Here is a 19083-nt window from a genome sequence, read left to right as displayed (position 1 = left end):
AAAGAAAGAAAGAAAGAAAGAAAGAAAAGCGGAGATTGAGTGTCTCCTTAGCCTGTTTGGCAGTTTGGTGGGAGGGGAGACACTGGCCTGTCTCCTCAGCCACATTTGGGCTGTCCCTGCCTGTGGCACAGCCCCACCCTCAAGCCCTCTGCAGTATTGTTTGGTCTAGCAGGTGCAAACAAGAGGGCAGAGGCATGAAGAGGGTGGGGTTTGGAGGACCCCCCACTTCACATCTTCCTCTCCGGTTAAGGAGGGTCCAAAGGCCATGCTGCTTTGAAGTTCTTCAGACTGGAGGACTCGGGGCTCTCCTTCCAAGTTTTGAGAGTACGGATCTCTGAGGAGAAACCCTTGCTGGGATCCAGGGCCCCCTGCTCCCGCATCATGGGGTCAGGCTTTACCTCTAGCCCCACAGGCCCAGGGGACAGGTGCTGAAGTCTGTTATCAGCATCCCGGCCCAGCCCGGCCAGCAGGGGAAGCCCGGGAAAATGCCAGGCCCCTGGGGGGCAGCCAGGGCCTGAGAGCAGTGTGTCTGGTTTGGCTCCTGGCAGCTGCTGCTCTGAGGCCAGAGAGGGCAAGAAGGGTCCTGAAAGGCGGGTCCAGTCAGAGGGGAAAGGGGACAGGAGGGGAGGGGCAAGGGAGGCAAAACTGGGCAGCTCGCCTTGGACGCTCCCCAAATGGCAGCAAAAGCCCAGCTGGCAAGGGCCAGAGGCAGAGCCAAGTCCTGGAGGAAGAGAAGGAGAGGAAGGGTCACAAGTGTACCCGAGCTCTGAGAGGCCCTGCTCCTCCTGCCTTTTATGTGAAGGTCTCTCTCCTGTCCCTGTACTGCCCTTCTTTTGTGCCTTTCTTCAGTTCTCATCATAAATATCCTTTCTTTGGGAAAGCCCCCCGAGATGCCCCAGCCTGGTTGACAGCTGCTCTCCCCATGCTCTGTCCTCCATCCAGGGCCTGCAGCTCAGTGAGGATCTCATAGTCATCAGTGTGTTTATTTATGTAACAGCCTGTGGGGCAGGAGCTGCTTCTCTTTTATTCTGCCCCCACCCAAGCCTGGCACATAGTAGGTACTCAACAAAACGCATTCTATAGACAAAGAGAGGATACTGTTTGCCACAACACAACGATCCGTTCTTCACTCTCGGCCCCTGCAGTAAAGGCCTCTAGTTCTAGCTGGGCCTTGGACTTGTTTTTTACACTTGGAGGCCTGTTTCTTCATCCATGGAATCCCTCCCCTAGGGTAGATAGGTGAGTGGTGGGTGAGAGGGGACTCCGGAGCTCATGACCAGGTGGAGGTAGGGACCCTAGCCTTCTTCTCTGACTCTGCCCACAACTCTCCTCCTCCAGGAAGGCTTCCCTGCTCCCATTCCTTCCAGACTTTCCCTCTCTCCTCCCCCCTGCAGTAGGGCCCCCAGCCTGAGGTCCTTGGAGACGATTCACACACTTTCTGTATTTCCAAAAGCCTAATTGCAGTTCCACATTTTTCTTAGCAAGACTGCATCATTTAACTAAGAGAGCAAGTGTTGACCTGGTGTGGTCACACACTGGGGGAGCTATAGCAAATGAAAACTGGGCAACAGATGAGCTGTGCTTAGCACATCTGGTGTCTTTGACAGGGAGAGCCTTTCTGAAGTCAGATTCTGAAGTCTCTCTCTTTCTCTATGAAGAGAAAGAAGGATACAATGATCACCCACCCCTCACCGAGAGACAGGCTGGAGACTGCCAGAGTGTCCTCCTCTCTCCGAGTCACTATCCTTTTTCTTGGGCCCTTAGATGAGATGGAGACTACTGTTTCATGGGATGCTTGTGTCCCCAGGGCCTCCTGAGGGCGAGATTGTCCCTCTTGCACCTCAGAAGGAATGTAGAAGATAGTTCTAAGAGCACCCCTTTTCCCTGCCCTCCCCCCACATGACCCTGCCCTGCTGCCTCCTGTCCTAGCTTGCTGTCTCAGAACTCCTGGAAGCAGCTTCCTTCCTTGGCACCAAATGCCCAGAGTGGGATGGAGGTGGGGGCTGGCACACTGTTTTGAATTCCAACCCAAGAGCTGGGCATGTGGTTGCTGCTAGCCTGCAGGTGATCTGAACTTGGTCAGCGTCCCTTGGGGCCCAGGCACAGGCAGAGTGTGCATGTGTGCCCACTGAAGACGGAAGCTGCAAAATAGCCACTCTGAGCTGAGGCTTGGGAGGGACACATTTTCTTCCACCTCAGAGTTTCCCAAAAAGAGAAGCTCTGTGCCCAGGGCACTCCCAGGGCTGGGAGGAGGAGGTGGGGTGGGGGAGGGTAGGAACAGAGAATCTCTTCAGGTACTGTCTAGCTCCAGGCAGTGGCCCAGCCAGTCCCAGCGGGCCTGAGCTGTCCCACACCCATGGCCTGGGCCAGACTTGCTGGGGTGCAGAGTCTGGGCCCCTCGCTGCCCCACAGGTGGGGTGAAGGCCGTGAGTCCTTATCCCAGGAACTTGCCTGCAGTAGAGGGTGGTTCTTGGGTCTCTGTGATCATCACAGAAAATCTTATGTCTCTCCCCACCTTCCAGCCTCTGTGAGACATCTGCCTCCGTTTCTGCCCTTTCCTCCACCTGATTGCCACATGCCCCCACACCAGCCTTCTCCAGTCCCTATCTCCTGCCCCAGGGCCTTTGCACGTACTGTTCACTTGGCTTGCTTTCTCTCTCCCTCTGAGCTAAGAGGACACTGATGTACACTTAGGGTCTCAGCTCCAGTGTAATTTTGTCAAGAAAGTCTTGACAAAAGTCTTGAGGGTCCTGTACCCTGAACTTCTCCATAGCCATCAGTGCAGTCATAATCACCTGTCACTTGCTGGAAGCCTGCACCCTTCCTGCCTACAAATCCTGTCAAGGCAGTCTTGCTCATATTGACCCTTCTGCCTCTGGGACAGTGCCTGACACATTGAGAAGGGGTCATTAACCACCTGATGAAGGAACAAAAGACCTAGTGAGGTGCACCTTCCCAGCCTCTCTCCATCTGCGCCTTCTTCTTCACCCCATAGCTTTGTGTTGGTTCCAGCCCCGTCATCTGCCTGGATTATCTTCAGAAGCCTCCCAACTCCGTCTCATGCCTTATCTAACCCAAACTCCATATATAACCTGAGTAATCTTCATAAAATGAAAATCTGAACACACCTCTCCCTCTTGGCCTCCCTGCCCACAGGATACAATCCAACCCCCTTTACATGGCTTACGGGGCCTTCCGGAATGGCTGGCCCCATTTCTCACCCTTTGTGCTTGTTCCCAGGCCTGTCACACAACTTACTTTGACCCTAGCAAGCCACCAGCAGTCTCCAGATTGTCTGCACTTGCTCATGGCCCTTTGCTTTAGAGCACAATTCCCTCTGCTTGGGCATCTTTCTCTGCCTCCTTTACCTGCTCAGATGTCACATCCTCCGGGAAGCCCCATGCCACTGTGTGGTCTTCTGAAACTCAGCAGGATCACTGGCAGTAACCCCACAGGCTCCGAGCACCATAAAGGGCCATCTTCCCTCTCTGAACCCCACATCTGGTAGATAGCTAGTGCTCAATGAATGTGGCTGAATGAATGAATGACTTGGACATTCTCCCTTGTTGTACCCCTCCTCCCCTGCTGTATAAGGGAAGAGCTTCCCGCCCTCCCCAGCCCTCCACACTCACGGTGGGTGCTGCTGCTGTTCCCCTTCTTGTCTCCAGGTGCCTCTGGGGATCCCCGGGGGGCCCACTGTCCAGCTAACTGCTCCACTGTGGCCCGATGAGTGAACAACATACCGTTTAGCAGCTGAGAGGTGAGAAGCAGGGGTGGGAGGGACTTGCCCTGGCTTATACTCCTCCAGTGCACACTGGTACTGTCACCTGGTGGCTGAAACAATGATACACTCTTACACTGATTGTTGAATGGCCACTTCCATGTGCTGTCAGTCTCAGATGCCCTGTGCCCTCCACTGAGACACTGCCTCCTTCCCTCTGATCCACCACCCACACAGGGATGCCCAGCACAGGAGTCACCCATCTCACAGACAGGCACTTTTCTATATGGACTGTTAAATACCCCTGCCCCTGAGTCACTCAGGGAAGAGGAGCAGGGGAGATGACACTGCAGCCTGATGGGCCTCCAAGGTGGGCAGACTCCTAGGTACAGGGGCAGGGCCTGGTGGACCCGTGGGACAGGCCCCTTTCTACCTACCTCACTCTGCATACCCATGGGCACCAGGGCTGGTCGACACAGGGCAGGGGCCCCCAGAAGAAGGTGGGGAGATGGCGGCACCCGCACTTCCCACAGAGGGTAGTTGACTACAATGAGCTTGCTGAAGTTGAACTTGTACGTGAATCTTTTGCCTTTGGTCTTGTGCAGAATCCTCTTGTTGTAGTAATATCTGGGGGGCCAGGGATGGGAACACATTGTGTTGGCCCAGTGGGTGGGCAATGGAATCTGAGACCAGTCACACCCCCTCCTCAGCAAGGCTAAGCTGAGCAGCTCCGGAGACCCACTGGACAACTTACTATGTGCAAAGACATTTCCAGGCCTCAGAAGGGTGGGACTCAGACAGGGGTGCCAGAAGCCACAGCCCTCTTCTTTGAACTCTACCTTCTCTGGTCATGTTGGCCACCTCCTCTCACCTGAGGGCCCGGCTCAGCTTGTCATAATTCATCTGTGGTTTGCATTTCCTGCGGCCCCAGAGGCGGGCCACCTCATCCGGATCCTTGATGACAAACTCTCCATACTCTCCTTGCTGCCAGGCGATGACATGGCGGAACTCCTCCTTTTGTAGCAGCTCCAGGATGAAGTGCCACAGCTGGATCTGCCGGGAACCTGGGGCCGACTCGGCCTTGTAGGCCCAGTCAGGGAAGGCCAGGCCTAGGATGGAGAGGGGTGTGTGAAGGGCACTTGCTGCTCTAGAGGCCCTGCAAGACCACGGCAGAGGAACGTGAGGGAGACCTGCAGAACGGGCTCACCTGAGATCCAGTAGTTGCCAGGGGTGGCGGGGACGCCCTCGGCCAGGCAGCCACAGCGCATGGTCTGTTCCAGGTGAGGGCTGTCAAGGCCCTGGGGAAGTGGCCGCCACTGAAGAGGAAGGGAAAGGACGAGGCAGAGAAGGCATAGAGGGGAAGGAAGAAGGAGAGGAGGAAAGGGACAAGAAGTTGCCAAGCAAGCAGAGGAAAGGGGTCTGAGGCAGGAAGCTCTGTATACCTAAGGTAGGGCCCAGCCTCCTCTGGGAACCTCCAGGGCTGACTGGGACTTGGGGCTTGGGGTTGAATATCACTTACATAGAGGGCTAAGAATGCAGAGGGTCCTATAGCCTCCCCCCGCAGAGGGACTTAGAGAATGAGATCTCTTCTTAGGGCTTACGGGATTAGAGTTTTCCCCCAGAGAAGACAAAAGAAAACATAATTAATCATGGGCCCTTTCTATTTTTTTTCCCATGGGCTCTTTCTAAACCTGAAGTGAGAAGGAAGTGCACACACACAGCTGTGCCCTTACAGCACTTTGGACAATTTTACAGGTGAGAGAAGCAGTGAGTCCCAAGTGCCCGGCACATAGTGAAAGTAGGTGTTCAGTGAATGACAGCCTGTAGAATAAATGAATGGACTTATCAATGGTGTCATTCTTAACACCTGTCCTCCCTCCCCAGAGTGTCAGCTCCAAGGTCAGGACCCTGGCGGTCTTGCTCCCTGCTGGCTCCCAGGAGTCCATCCTTGCACGGGCCCTATACTCAGAGGTGCTATGCAAATATTTGTTGAATTAATGAACCGTGGGCAAGAAAAAGGGAATCTTGCGGATTCTCAGTTGGGGAGAGCTGCAGAATTGTGGAATGAGCCCTGGTGAGATTTGTATGATGTAGGTAAAGGAAGGGGAGAAAATATCACATTCCCAAAGCCTTCAGATGGAACAGAGGATGGAGCAAAGGCTGATTCTTACTGCCCCTGATGGAAGATGGAATGATACGCAAAAGAACAGAGGAGGGATGGAGAGGCTGCCAGGGGCAGGGCATGGGGAGGATCCTGGGTGCTTGGACTCCATATAGACAGGGCTCCGTGGTCTGACTTGAGTTTCTATTTCTGATGAAGTGGGTATGGGACAGTGTTGCTCTCAGCTAGAACTTACCAGTCAGGAGGGCATGCGAGAGTTTGTCTGGAGTTGCTGCCTCACTTTCCAGAGGAGGCTGAGAGAGGGAAAGTGACTTGTTCAAAGACACACAGTGAGTTAGCCGCCACCTGCTGATGAACAATGCGTGGCGCCTTTTCATATACTGAGCTGCCTGAAGACTTGGAAATATTTTCTGTGGCAGTGCATCTAAACTCTGAACAGCTGAGGGTCTCTCTACAATGCAGGTTCTTATTCAGCAGACCTGGGCGAGCCTCTGCACTTCTGACCAGCTCCTTGGGGAGGTGAGGCTGATGCCCTGGTCTATGGACCACCCTTGGGGTGAAAGAACCCATGTGCTACAGCAAAAAGAGACTGTGGGTGTTAGAAAGTCAAAGAATTCTGGTCACCTCAGGTTGTAAGACCCTCCTGACACCCCACTCTGGCACAGAAAGGTCATCTTGTCCCTGCTGTCTCTTTCCCAGCGAGCTCTCGGGCCAGGAAGGTCAGCCGACAAACTGAAAAGCAGTTGGGGCAGGAGCTTCTGGAGGTTGGGCCTGAGCTGAGATTGTCTCTGGAAATGGAGGTGAGCAGGGTGAGAAGTTCATCCTTGCCCCTTGGAGTCTGCATGAATGCGTCACCCCACTTGTCCCTCTGTCTCTGAACAGTCAGCTGGTGTTCTGGAGCCCTCTTTTCTCCTTTCCTTCCCTACAGCAGATGCCCCCAATTCCTCTGCCAGCTTCCTTTCCTGCCCTGCCCATTGGGGATTCCTCTTTGATCCAACCTCAATCCCATCAGGATCTCTCCTGCCTTACTTTGGAAAAATAGGCTGGAAATGGGGGCAGATGTGAGAGATTCCAAGGAGGCCCCTGAGAAGATTCCCATGCCTGCTGGATCTGACGGGTTTTTTTTGAGGATCTGAACCCTTAGGGTCATTTCAGGATGTGGCAAGAAGGGAGTGATAAGACCCAGCACTCCCCAGACACTCAGTACCCTGCTCCACACTGAGGAAGCCAGAGTATTGAGAACCACAGATCAGAAAGGATCATAACCCAGTCTCAAATGATCAGTGTGGCTTCTCCTAAGCGCTTTGTGTTTCTTGAAGGGTTATAGCAGTAAGCAATTATTAGTGTCATCACTGCCATCATTCTGATTATTCATAATACGATTAATCCCTTTGGCCAATATAAGTGTTCATTACAACACTGTAGGTTTTAGGTCATTATTTAATACAAACAATATAGATAATGATGATAACAATGGGGAAGAAGCCTTAAGCTAGGGCTTGGAGCCAAAGGAAATGTCCACAGCAGGTTTCACCTTAAAAAAATTTTAATTAATATGAATTGGACCCCTATCATCCACCTAGGATTGGGCTTCACATTTAATTTTTCATATGTTGCTTCACTGATTCTTCACAATAGCCCTTCAAGGTGAGTATTATCTCTGTTTTGTAAGCTGAGGAAATTGAGGCTCATAAAGATTAAGAGACTTGCATAAGGCCCTGGCCAAGTGGTGGAGCCAGATGGGAACAGGTCTGTCTGACTCCAGGCTCTGAGCTGTAATCAGTCAATCAGGGCAGGAAAGTTGAGGATGAAACTTTGGAGCAGAGAGGTGATGCTGGCAGGCCGCCCTGGGCCCTGAGGAGTCACTCCTGTCTAAACTCACGATGTGGGCCCTTTGCCAGAAAAATTATCGGCAGAGTCCCCAGGAAGCCAGAGGACAGCAAGCCAAATGGGCAGAGAGCAAAGCAGAAAGGATGAGAGAGACAGGCATACACATAACATAAAAAAAATGGTGGAGAATTCGAGACGGATGCTGCATGTATGCAAAGTAGAAACTTGCATCAAAAGTCACTTCGTTGTTGGTGCCTTCAGAGAGGCAGAAGTATACTGATCGTGTAATTGAGTGACTGGTTTGAACCCAGTCTTCTCAGTGACTGCGTGACTGATGTAGTGGGAAATGGGACTGTTTACAAAAACAAAAGCAGCCAAAAAGGCCGTGGGAGTCAGTGAGAAAGAGGGAATGAGACAGAGAAGCAGCAGTGCAGACATCAGGAGCCCTGGACTCAGGTGAGCTCCAGAATACAGCCCAGGGATTGACCAGTCAGAGCGGAGACTGGGCGGGGTCTGGTGTGTGACAGAGGGAGAGAAGCCCCTTGGAGACATGGTGATGGTAGTCTCCAAGGGATATTTGATGCTTGTCAGCCTCAGACAAAACGTGCATCCCCTGCCCTCAGCTGAATCCTCAATCCAATTAGAAGCCCCTGTCTCTCCTCTTAGCCCCAAGTGGAGGGCGGTCAGTCCTGAGACTGCCCCCCCCAGGCTATTACTTAGAGCGAGGGTAGGTGGGGGAGCAACAGGAGAGGGGGCCTGGGAAGCGTAGCAGGCTGGAGAGGCTGGCAGGGCAGAGAGAGGATGCACTCCCAGGGGAGAGAAGCCCCTCCTTGACCTCTCCTTCCTGCAATTTCCTTCTCCCCTGACTGGGGGACAGCTGGCAGAGACCCCAAGAGTATCTTGTCTCTTGCTGCCTGGGCACAGGGGACCCCTCTCATTGGGAGTCGGCCTCCTGAACCCAGGTCCCTCTTTAGCCTCAGCTCTTCCTTGTATGACACACAGTCCAGCTGGGGCCAGAGGCAGTCCTGCTCCTCCTCGCTCCCCACCCTGAGCCCCCTCTCCTCTTTCTCTGCCCCCATTGCAGTCCCCTCACCCGTCTCGGATCCCTGCCCACGCCATCCCCCCTCCCCCGCCTGGCCTCCACTCTTGTCTCTTCAGTCCCTGGGGACCATGGGAGTTAAAAGGTTTGTTTAACTCCATGGAGCAGAAATCCAAACCCAGGCTCCCCTCCACCACCCCAGACTTGTCTGGATAGATAGCTGAAGGTCAGGGGACTGTCATGGCCTCGGGGATCACAGCTGGGGACAGATGTGGGATGTCCAGCTCTGCACTGTCCCCCTCGGTCAGGCCCTGCAGGTCTCTGTTTCACTCTGTTGACCGTTTCATCTTTCTTCAGCTCATTTGTTCCTTTATTACCGTTCCTCCTCTTCCCTCCCACTGAGTCCTTCCTCCTCCATTCCTCCTCCTCCCTTCTCTGGTCTTACTTTCTGGCTCTTCATTTTGCCCGGCGTTTTTCCACTGTCTCTTTCTCCTCCCCCTGTCCTCTGTTCTGTCCATCACTTTCTCTTGTTCTCTATTTCTCACTTCATTTCTTGTGTCTGAGGATCTTGTTGCTGTCACCAACTCCAACTGTCCTGTGTCCCTGAACACTGTTGGCCTCCTCTAGAGCGTTGTCTGCCTCACCCCTTCTTTCCCAACCTGGTCTCCTGTTTTGCTGTCTCTGGCTGTCACTTTCTGCTTTCTGGCCTCTCCATGTCTTTCTGCTCCTGCCTCCATCCTCACCCATGCCTCAGAGGGGGAAACTGAGCACTGCACTTCCAGCCCCCGCCTCCCCACTTCCCTACTTCCTCCTCAGATCCCCCAGTGGCAGCCTCACTGCTGGTTCCTTTCATCTCATTCCCATCAGCTGTGCTGGGGAGAACCCTGCCTGGACAACCCCTGCCCTCCCCTTTATACCCCACCCAGGGATGAGAAATCCCCTCCAGCAGGCGCTGAGGTGACTGAGGGAGAGGAAGTGAAAGCTCCCAGGAAACAGCTGAGCTGGGTGAGTTGGCAGGGCTAGCCTGGGGCTGAGAAGCTGGGACCACAAATGCGGGGGATGGGGGGGGCAGTGGCGTCAGCAGCAGGCGTCTGAGGTGGTTCTCAGCAGCTGGGGGGGCCTCTGGCACCTTCTGACTCAATCCCCAGCTCTCCATCCCCATGTCCAAACCCAGCCTCAACCTCACCCCCAATTGTAACAGGAACCCTTTGACTTCCACTAAACCCCAAGCCCAATGGAAGGCTCCCTTCCTGTGCCCTGGTCCCTCTGCCCACTGGAGTCCCCTCTCCTTGTACAGAGAGGACCCTGGAGGTGGAGTGCCAGTGGCACTATTGTCTTTGTGGCCCTTTTCCTCTTGTCTTCATTAGGAAGGGCCAGGGAGGACAGGGGGGCTTCTCTCCACTGCAAGAGCATCCTCTCTCTGCCTTGCCAGCCTCTCCAGCCTGCATCTGCCCTCGCTGTCACAGGGGCTGCTGTGATAAGGGGGGACCATGCATTCATGCTTTGGCTTCTTGGCTCTAGTTCTCTGGGTAGGAGCCCGGGAGTCTGAGGCAGGGAGGGAGGTGGTTGGGCAGGGCAGAATCTCCTCAACTCACTGGCCAGGCTCAGGCAGGAGCATGAGCCTAGCTCTCCCCAGCCTGGGAGCCCACCTTGCACTGTGGTGCCCACCCCTCCTCTACCTGCCCCTGTCCAATGTAACCATCCTGACGGTCCTCACCTGATCTTTAGCCTCGGCCACAGGGAGGGGATTAGTGTGCTCCTGGGACACAGTGCCCCCGTGTATATAGAACCCGGGCAGGGAGGTGGCTAGGCCAGTAGCCCTCACTCAGCCCCCAGGGTTCCTTTAATCTTAAGAGATATATCTGCCCCAGAGAGCTGACACCTGACCCCAGCTGCACCCTTACTGCCACGCTGGGCCTTCTGTCCTTACGGTGCCCTCCTGCAGGGTGCCAAGGTCCTCTCTGGCCTGAATGCCCCACATCTGGACAGAAGGCCCCTGCCACCTCTCAGGTGGCTTCAGTGTGGCCCTGTGCCTGGGTCTCCTTACTTCACTCCTTCCCTGTTGCCCCACGACTGGCTCGATAGTTGCGTGGGGGTAGGGGCAGAGAGGGGACTGTACCTCCTGGCCAGCCCCAGCTGCAGACCAGCTGCAGAGTCCCTTACCTTGTGCAGCAGCCAGGTTCCCACCTCCTCTGACTGTCTCCTCCTGTCGCACTCCTTGCCAGACCCCTTGTCATCACAGGCTTAGGGTTACTTAAAATGAGAGCGGGATCTCCAAGCTCCCAGGGGAGCTGATGTGGTTTTCAGACAATAGCATTAACCCTTTGGGAGCCAGCAGTACCACAGGCCTGTGCTCCCTCAACTCTGCCCCATCTCTGTGTCGGGGGATAGGTGAGTGGGAGGAAGTGTCTCTCACTGGGTCCTCTGCAGCCAAAACTTGCCTCAGAGCAGACAGATGCTGAGACACCCAACCCACAGGGAGGGAAGGGAGAGGGTTACCCTTTCTCTAACTCCAGGGAAGGGGACTCCTACCTGCTGGAGTCCTTCCACTGTGTCAGCCCCTCTTTCGTGGAGCTTTCTGTGGAGACAGAGTCCAGACCTGGAGGAGAGTCCCCCTTCACAGCTCCGACTCTTGATACCACCACACTCCTTGGTTTTTCTTCCGAGCCCCTGGACCCTGCTCTGCTCACAGAAGGGTCTGAGTCTTTGCACTTTGTAAATTTTCTTCTTAGTCTCAAGAAAAATGATATAATAGTTTACCTGATCTTTTCTGTAAGGATTTTAAAGCACTTATTGGGTCTCCTTTCTCTTAGAGTTCTAGAAAATGATTTTTTCTTTTCCTTATCAATATGACTTGAAGTTAGACAGCAGGAAGAACTTCCAACTAGGGGATAAGCCCGCTATGAGAAAGTAATTACAGGAGCATCAGATAGGCTTGCTAAGGAGGTAGCAGAAATAAGATAAGGAATAAGATTCCAGAATGTTTTGAGGTGGGGACAGAGGATTTAGGTAACTGACCTCAGGGGAGGTTTGTCAGGAGAAACTGGAGGAGGGTGGATACCAAAGACCAGAGCTGCTATCTTGAAAGTCCTGGAGGCTAAGCAGCTTGAAGCCTGTCTGGCCTGTGTCCAGTCTCCCCAATGCTTGCGGGAAGGAGAAGACTGATGGATGTCATTGGGGGAATCAATATGATTTTCTTTTTCTTTCCCTGACTCTGAGATACCCCCCATCACACAGCCCCTCCCAACCCTAAGCTGATCGAGATGGGAATGGAGGCCGTGGAATTAAATTCTGGGGGTTGTTTTCTGGTTAAATCAACCGAAGCTAACGTGATGGAAAGGTGAGAGAGAGGCTGATTGATGGAAGAGACAGGAGCTGGGGGCCACGGAGAGAGGGTCCTGGTGCAAGGAGGCAGGGAGGGCAGAGCTCTGGGCCATGAGGGCCTGGAGGAAAGGGGGCACAGTTCCAGGGAGGTGGATGAAGGGCGCTGGGGGGGGGGGCATATTAGCAAGGACTAGGCTGATTTATCTCCATAGAGGAGAGAGATCTATGGCAAGAAAGATGGAGATTAGAGCCAAGACATGGTATCCTCAGTGTCTCTCTGGGTCTCTTTGGTGTTTTCATCTAGAGAGCTCGTCCTGCCCCTTGCTCACCTTCACCCTCCTCCCCTTCATTAAGAGTTTCAGGATCATTTCAGCTGGGAGCAGGAAGATGCCAAGTTGGAGGAGGACTCACTTCATGAGGAACTGCCCTTGCCTACTGTTCATGGAGGCCCAATCAACTGAGGGGCCGGAGCACAGCCGCAGTGTGAGAACTTGGACCTAGTTAGGCCCAGGCCCTGGACTCCCTGTGGTCACTTGGACCACCTCTTGCCTCCACCTGCTATCTTGGGGGTAACATCTGAGGGACCTCCAGAAAGGGGACCTCAAGACTCTGTGTGTCTCACTTCTTTTTTTTTTTTTTTTTTTTGCAGTTTTTGGACAGGGCTGGGTTTGAACCTGCCACCTCCGGCATATGGGGTCAGCACCCTACTCCTTTGAGCCACAGGCACCACCCATGTCCTACTTCTTACCACTCTCCCAGCTCCCAGAAAGGACCCTCCACTGCCAACTTCAAAGCCTCTGATAAGCAGAGAAGCCACCTCCCAGTCAAGTTTTCATCTTCTCCTCTGCTGCTCTGTACGCTGCCCCAACCCAGTTCCTCTGCTCTTTGGAAAACCTAATAAAAGTGATTCTCCCCACCTGCCTCCTGTGAGTCCCAATCACCCTCTGGCACTGCCCCCTGGAGACTCAGCAGGGCTTGGAGGTTGGGCCTTTCCTTAGACATTGGTTCTTTCTCCCAAATATCAGCAAATGACCTAGCACCCTTCAGGTGGTGGGTGGAAGGTCTCCTGGCCAAAGTGAGACCCTTCTTGATTAGGAGCCTCTCTAGGTGTGTCCCAGGGTATGGATGATCAATGAGCGAAGAGACCACAAGAGACTCATGCCCAAGCTGGCTCCCCACACTCCAGCCGGTCCAGCAGCCCGGACTCATAACAAGTAGGCTCAACCCATTGTAAACCCACTTCAGAATGGCCAACCTCATTTCTAGGCCCCTAAACTCCTCTGACATAGTGACAAAATAATGAGGTCTGGGCCAAGTAGAGAAGATAGGAGTGGGGCAGGAGGTGTCCCTTCCCATCCAGAGGCTTAGAGCTGGACCCAGGGAGGACCAGGGAGGAGGCAGGAACAGCTCCCTCTCCTCAGCTCCTGCCCAGCCCCTAGGGCTTATTGGCACAAAACAGGCAGGTTGCTGCCTCACACAGGAGCTAAACCAAGGTTTGCGCTATTTGACCCTTAAGTAGAATTTTTCTGTTCTAGTTAGTGGCTTTCTTCATACTTGAGTAGCCAGCACCAGAGACTAAATTCAGATCCTGTCCACTCTATATCAAGACTCCACCACCTTGAATGTGTTCCCCAGCCCGGTGTACCTTTGTAACTAGCTGACACTAAAATGGACAGGACTAAGATATAAGGGGTGAAGTCAAACCTTGGGGAGGGCTTCTCAGGAGGGTTGCATAGCATGGGGGCTGCCAAGTGGGGTGCTATTGAGGAGATGGCCCCATCCCTTCCCTGAGGAAACAAGGCTCACCTCTTCTCCACTTGCTTCTCACTCTTCTGCCAGGAATTGGGCCTGGGGTCATGGCAGCCAGTAGAGTGAAGCCAGCAGGGTCTGTCTGTGACTGAAGGATACCTTGCCAGCTGTTGGAGAGAGAGGGGTCATTCCCACCTGCTTGTTCCCTGGTGTCCCAAAGGGGGCCAATGCACCCCCAGCAGAAGGACAGGGTTGGAAAAGGCAGTGGTGGTAGCTGAGACGGGACTCAGGGGAGAGAGGAAAAGGGGTACTCCTGCATAGAGGGGTATGATCCTTAAGGGGCCAGAAGGAGAACAAGAAAGGAGGTGCCAGGTGAATGTGGGAAGGAGGAGGATATCTGACTTAAGGAGATGCCGAAGAGGAAGGAGAGAACGAAGAGCAGGAGCTGGTGAGGTGGAGGGAAGACGAGAGGGCAGAGAAGAGTGGAGCTGAGGTGGCTTGGAATGCTGTACCCAGAGCTGGGCGGGGGGAGGGCAGCAGGGAGGCTGTGAGTGTGTGGCTAGTGGCTGTGGTGTCGTGGAGACTCTTCATGTCCCATTAGCGGCAATGGAAGGTGACATGTGGGGATCGATACCAATCGAGGCAACAGACTCCCAGTAATAAACCCATTTCGCTCACACTTCTCTGTCCCCGTGGCCGACCCCGCAGTGGGAGTGAGGGCTTCCCACCTCTGACCCAGCTCCGGAGAGGCTGCTTTCAGAACTGTCCCTAGCCCTGACACTGGGCCCAGGGTCCACTGTCGGTGCCTGGGCCACGTTCTTCCTCCTCTCCGGGAGTGAGGGGGAGCTGGGCCCACCTCCCAGACCTGTAGGCGTTTCCAAGGCAGAACAGGGAAAGGCTCTGGAGTTTGTTGGCCAGCTCACCCTGTGGGTGCAGGGGAAAGCTCCTGCCTTTGTGCCCTGGGTGCCCTGGGTCTCTCTGTGTGTGCCTCTGTGTGGGTGTCTGCACGTGTGTCTGTCTCCACTAGGAGATGTCTGTCTGCCTCTTGTCAAGGAATTGTGAAAGGAGTGTGCCTTTCTCAGTGGGTGTCTTTCTCTGCTACCATGTATATTTGCATGTTGGTATCTGTGTCAGGTTTTGTGTTTCCAGTGTGTGTTGTTAGTGTGGAGTGTGGGGCTTTCTGAGCCCACACACATCTATCTCTGGGAGCATGGTTGTGTGGGTTCGTGTTTCTGTGGGTGTCTAGTTATGGTGTGTGGGTGTGCCTGTCCTTGTCTCCCTGTACATGTGTGAAAATGCTGCTGCTCTCCCAGTTCTGGTCCCCAAACCCCAGTCCTTGAGCTGGACTTTGGTGGTGTCTTGTCTTCCAGGGAGGGAGCTCAACCGTTCTGCTTGGCCTGGAACCAAGAAGTTCCCCAGGTGTGGGACTTTCAGTGCTAAAATTGGGACAGTCCCAGAAAAATGGGGTAGTAGGTCCCAGGTCCCTCTACTTCTAGGCCAGGATACGAGGAGGCCAAAGTGATGGCAGTGCAGGTGTCAGGGGAGGAAGTATGGGAGAAAGGTGGGGTGGGAGACTTGAGAGAGAGGATGGAGACATTTGAACAGAGGAACTAGAAGAAAAAGGCTGTGGGAGCAGCAGGAGAAATGCTAGTTAGATCAAAGGAGGCACTTCCTTTGGCTGCAGAAGGAAGGACCCTGGAAATTCCTGGAAGGACATGGAGGAAGAGAAATGAGCTGTCCCTGGCTCTGGAAAATCACAGAGGAGAGTTGTGCTGGGTGCTGAGGGGATGATGGTGGAGGGGTGCCTGTGCGGGCTCCTGCCCTCCTGTACACAGGCTGCTCTCTCTGCTTGCTCACTGGATGAGGATGGCAGCATGGCTCAGATATAGGTCTCCCAACAGGGTGCAGAGGCTCATGCCTATAGTCTCAGCACTTTGGGGAGGCTGGGGGGAGGGTCACTTGAAGCCAGAAGTTTGAGACCAGCTTGGACAACTTCCTGAGATCCGGTCTCTACACACAAAAAAGAATTAACTGGGTATGGGAGCCAGTGACTGTAGTTCCAGCTACTTGGGAGGCTGAGGCAGCAGGATTGCTTGAGCCTGAGAGTTTGAGGTTGCTCTGAGCTATCATCCATGACAGTATGGGTGACAGAGTGAGACTCTTATCTCTAAAAAAAGACACATGGGAATCCCTTAGTGTAGAGTGTGAGGAGGACACCAGGCTTTGACTCCACCCCCTACTGCTGCTTGGCAGGCTCCCTCCCTCAAAGGGGACAGATTGGGCCTGGGTGGTCCTGGGTGAAAGGGATGGGTGGGGTGGAGCTTAGGAGGCTTGGGGAGGGAGAGCTGGTTGACAATCTCCTGGAATTTCTAAATGCTAAGAGGCTCTGAGGCTTGGCCATTTTGTTCACCATGGACCTCCTAAGCCCTATCTCAGTGCCTAGTTGCACAGTAGTTGATCAGGAAAGGTTTCTTAACTAAATTTATAGCTTTGCCTCACTGCTCCTGAGTACCTCAGCTGTCCTCTCAGGAGGTGGTTGAGAAATGGGCCCATCCCTCTCCTCCTGCCTGCTCCTGTCTTTCCTGCAGTCTCCTGCACTGGGACCTCACTGTGCTCACCTGGCAACCCTCATTCCTGCAGAAGTGTCTGGAAAGACACACCTGGCTCCACTAAGGGGCCCCGAGCCTCTGTTGTCCCCTACTGTTCTGTCTCTGCAGTGTTTTTCAAATTTATTGGACACTGATCCTTTGGAACCTTTTAGGAGTCAGGGATTGGCATAGCTGTGAAGATTTAAACTTTCTTTGGAGGTCACTCAAGGCTTTTTAACTGTTTTATCAACTAAGTTCTCTGTAGAATTTGTTTTTGTTTTGCTTGTTTGTTTGTTTGTTTTTAAGACAGAGTCTCACTCTGTCCACCTGGGTAGACTACCATGGTATCATCATAGCTCATAGCAACCTCAAACTCTTGGGCTCAAGTGATCCTCCTGCATCAGCCTCCCGAGTAGCTAGGACTATAAGCTCCTGCCCACAATGCCTGGCTGTTTTTAGAGACAGGCTCTTGCTCAGGCTGGTCTGGAACTCCTGAGCTCAAGGGATCATCCCACCTCAGCCTCCCAGAGTGCTGGGGTTACAGGCATGAGCCTCTGTGCCCAACCTCTTTGTAGAAGGTTTTTTCTTTTTCTAAGACAGAGCCTCAAGCTGTCGCCTTGGGTAGGGTGCCGTGGCATCACAGCTTACGGCAACTTCAATCCTAGGCTCAAGTGATTCTCCTGCCTTGGCCTCCCAAGTAGCTGGGACTATAGGCACCCACCACAACACATGGCTATTTTTTGGTTGCAGCCATCATTGTTTCTGGCAGGCCAGGGATGGATTTGAACATGCCAGCTCAGGTGTATGTGGCTGGTGCCTTAGCCGCTTGAGCCATAGGCGCCGAACCTCTTTGTAGAAGTTTTGAGAGCAGAGGTCCAGTGTTGAAAATCTTTGTACCCTGGCCTACTCCTGATTTTTTTTTTTAGGTGCAGACATACAAATGGACAACAGCCTCACAGCCCTTCTTGGGAAGATGCACCTAGGGCAGAGGCCACATGCTCCTGGATGCAGCTCTGTCATTTGGGCAGGAAATTTGAAGGTGCTGGGGTCCCAGAGTGTGAGCCAGGAGGGACATGGCTCCAGTTGGGCATCTCTCCTTGATCCTTCACACCTCTCACCTGGGCTGGGCATGGTCACCCTGGCTCCTTGGGGTATTCTTTGGAAATGACGATTTGGGGATCTGTTTGCTGCCTGCCCTATGCTCTGGTCTGTGAGCTGGCCCAGGGCTGAGCTCTGGAAGACTTTGAGAGAATAGGACCCCACTATGGTCACTGTCTCTTCAGGTTTCCCCTTTATCCTTTGGGCAGCCTTCTTGTCTAATCCCCATATGGGTCTTTTGTCTTCCCTTAGACCCAGGGCTTCTGGGATTGGGAGCTGTTGCTTTTCGGATGGGGGCTCCCTGAGGGAACCACATTTCCTTCCTTTGACTGAGGTCCCTCAGGAGAGGGCTGAGCCCCTTCCCTGGTTCTCTGACCTCCAGTTGGGGTCTAAGCATTGGGCCTGAGCACAAGGGCCCAGGCAGGGCCCAGGAAGGGGGTGTATGAGAAAGGTGGGTGGGAAGGATCACGCACAGCTGGAGGCATAGGAGACAATGGCAGGGCAGTAGGAGGATGGGCGCTGAGGCTGGGAGGGTGTCCTGGAGAGATGGCCAAAAGCCTGGCCTAGGAGCTGGGGGAGCAGGTTGGGGGCTGGTGAGAAGAGGCTGATTAAGGCTGGGGCTCTAGGCCTCTGGGGTTTGGGGTCACACTTGGATTTTATTTTCCCAGCTCTTTTCTAAACCTCCAAGAACCTGGGATGGGCAGACATTTTCACCGTCTGGAGTCAGGAGGGATTTCTTGGAAAAGGAGGACTCAGGGGCTCCAAGGGTAGGCTGGTTTCCCCCTCCTTCTCTCCCATCTCCTTCCCCAAACAGCAGCCCAGGGCAGGCTGAACAAACTTTATATATATATTCTGTGTTAAGGGGTCCTGTGTCAGGCTGACAGGAAGAAACGAGGGGGGAGAGGTGGGCAAACCCGAGAATGCAGAGCTCAAATGAGAACCGAGATAAAGCAATTACCTGATCAATACGGGTGAAATTGAGTAATCTAGCAGATCAATACCACGGGCAGGAGGCTGGGGGTGCTCCCTGCTCTAGGTCCCACTCCCCTGTCACTGGCCCCAGCTCCTTCACTTGTTCCAGTCCCCCCTCCCCAGATTTCATCTCAGGTCTGAGGTCCAGCTTAGCCTCTGCCCTCTGGGCCTGAAGGGATGCCCTGTCCCCCCCACCCCCAACCTGCAACCTGTGCTCAGCATTCCACGCCTCTCCCCTCCCCCACTCACATCCCTCCTCTTCTTCCTACTCTCTCAATATCCCTTCTGCGTTGAGGCCTCCCCTTCTCCAGGCCCTGCCACACCCATACCCTGAGGGCTAAAGCTCAAGCCAGCTGGGGGCAGACATGGGGAGGTGGTCTTGCCCCTCAATGCCAGGACAAGAACTGGGTTTGCAAGGACTGAGTCTCCCATCAACCAGACTTGAGTGCGCCTCTACTGTTGGTAACAAAGCCTACTCCCTCACTGATGAAGCTCACTGCTGGTGCACTGAGCACTGGCTGAGCTGGGCCCTTGGCAGGGGGCTGGGAGGAGACCCTGGCACCTCTGACCTAAAGGTGACAATACTGACAGTGAAGAGTGCTAGTCCATGTGAGGATTGCATGTATTTAGATGGGGATCT

The 19083-nt window shown here is 53.9% G+C and overlaps 1 protein-coding gene across 1 annotated transcript; it reads right to left on the bottom strand.

Annotated features, from left to right (window-relative positions):
- Positions 1–245: 245 nt before the first annotated feature.
- LOC100965743 (ETS translocation variant 3-like protein) lies at positions 246–4989 on the bottom strand. The gene is made up of 5 exons (XM_003795232.1): positions 4929–4989; positions 4593–4830; positions 4159–4348; positions 3633–3753; positions 246–721 (listed from the first exon to the last, which is right to left on the bottom strand). The coding sequence occupies exons 1-5, from the start codon at positions 4987–4989 to the stop codon at positions 246–248; spliced, it is 1086 nt and encodes a 361-aa protein (XP_003795280.1).
- Positions 4990–19083: the final 14094 nt, after the last annotated feature.

Source organism: Otolemur garnettii, unplaced genomic scaffold, assembly GCF_000181295.1.
Source record: "Otolemur garnettii isolate 467f Iridium unplaced genomic scaffold, OtoGar3 scaffold00091, whole genome shotgun sequence".
Classification (NCBI taxonomy): Eukaryota; Metazoa; Chordata; class Mammalia; order Primates; family Galagidae; genus Otolemur; species Otolemur garnettii.
This window is presented reverse-complemented; position numbering and strand designations above follow the sequence as displayed.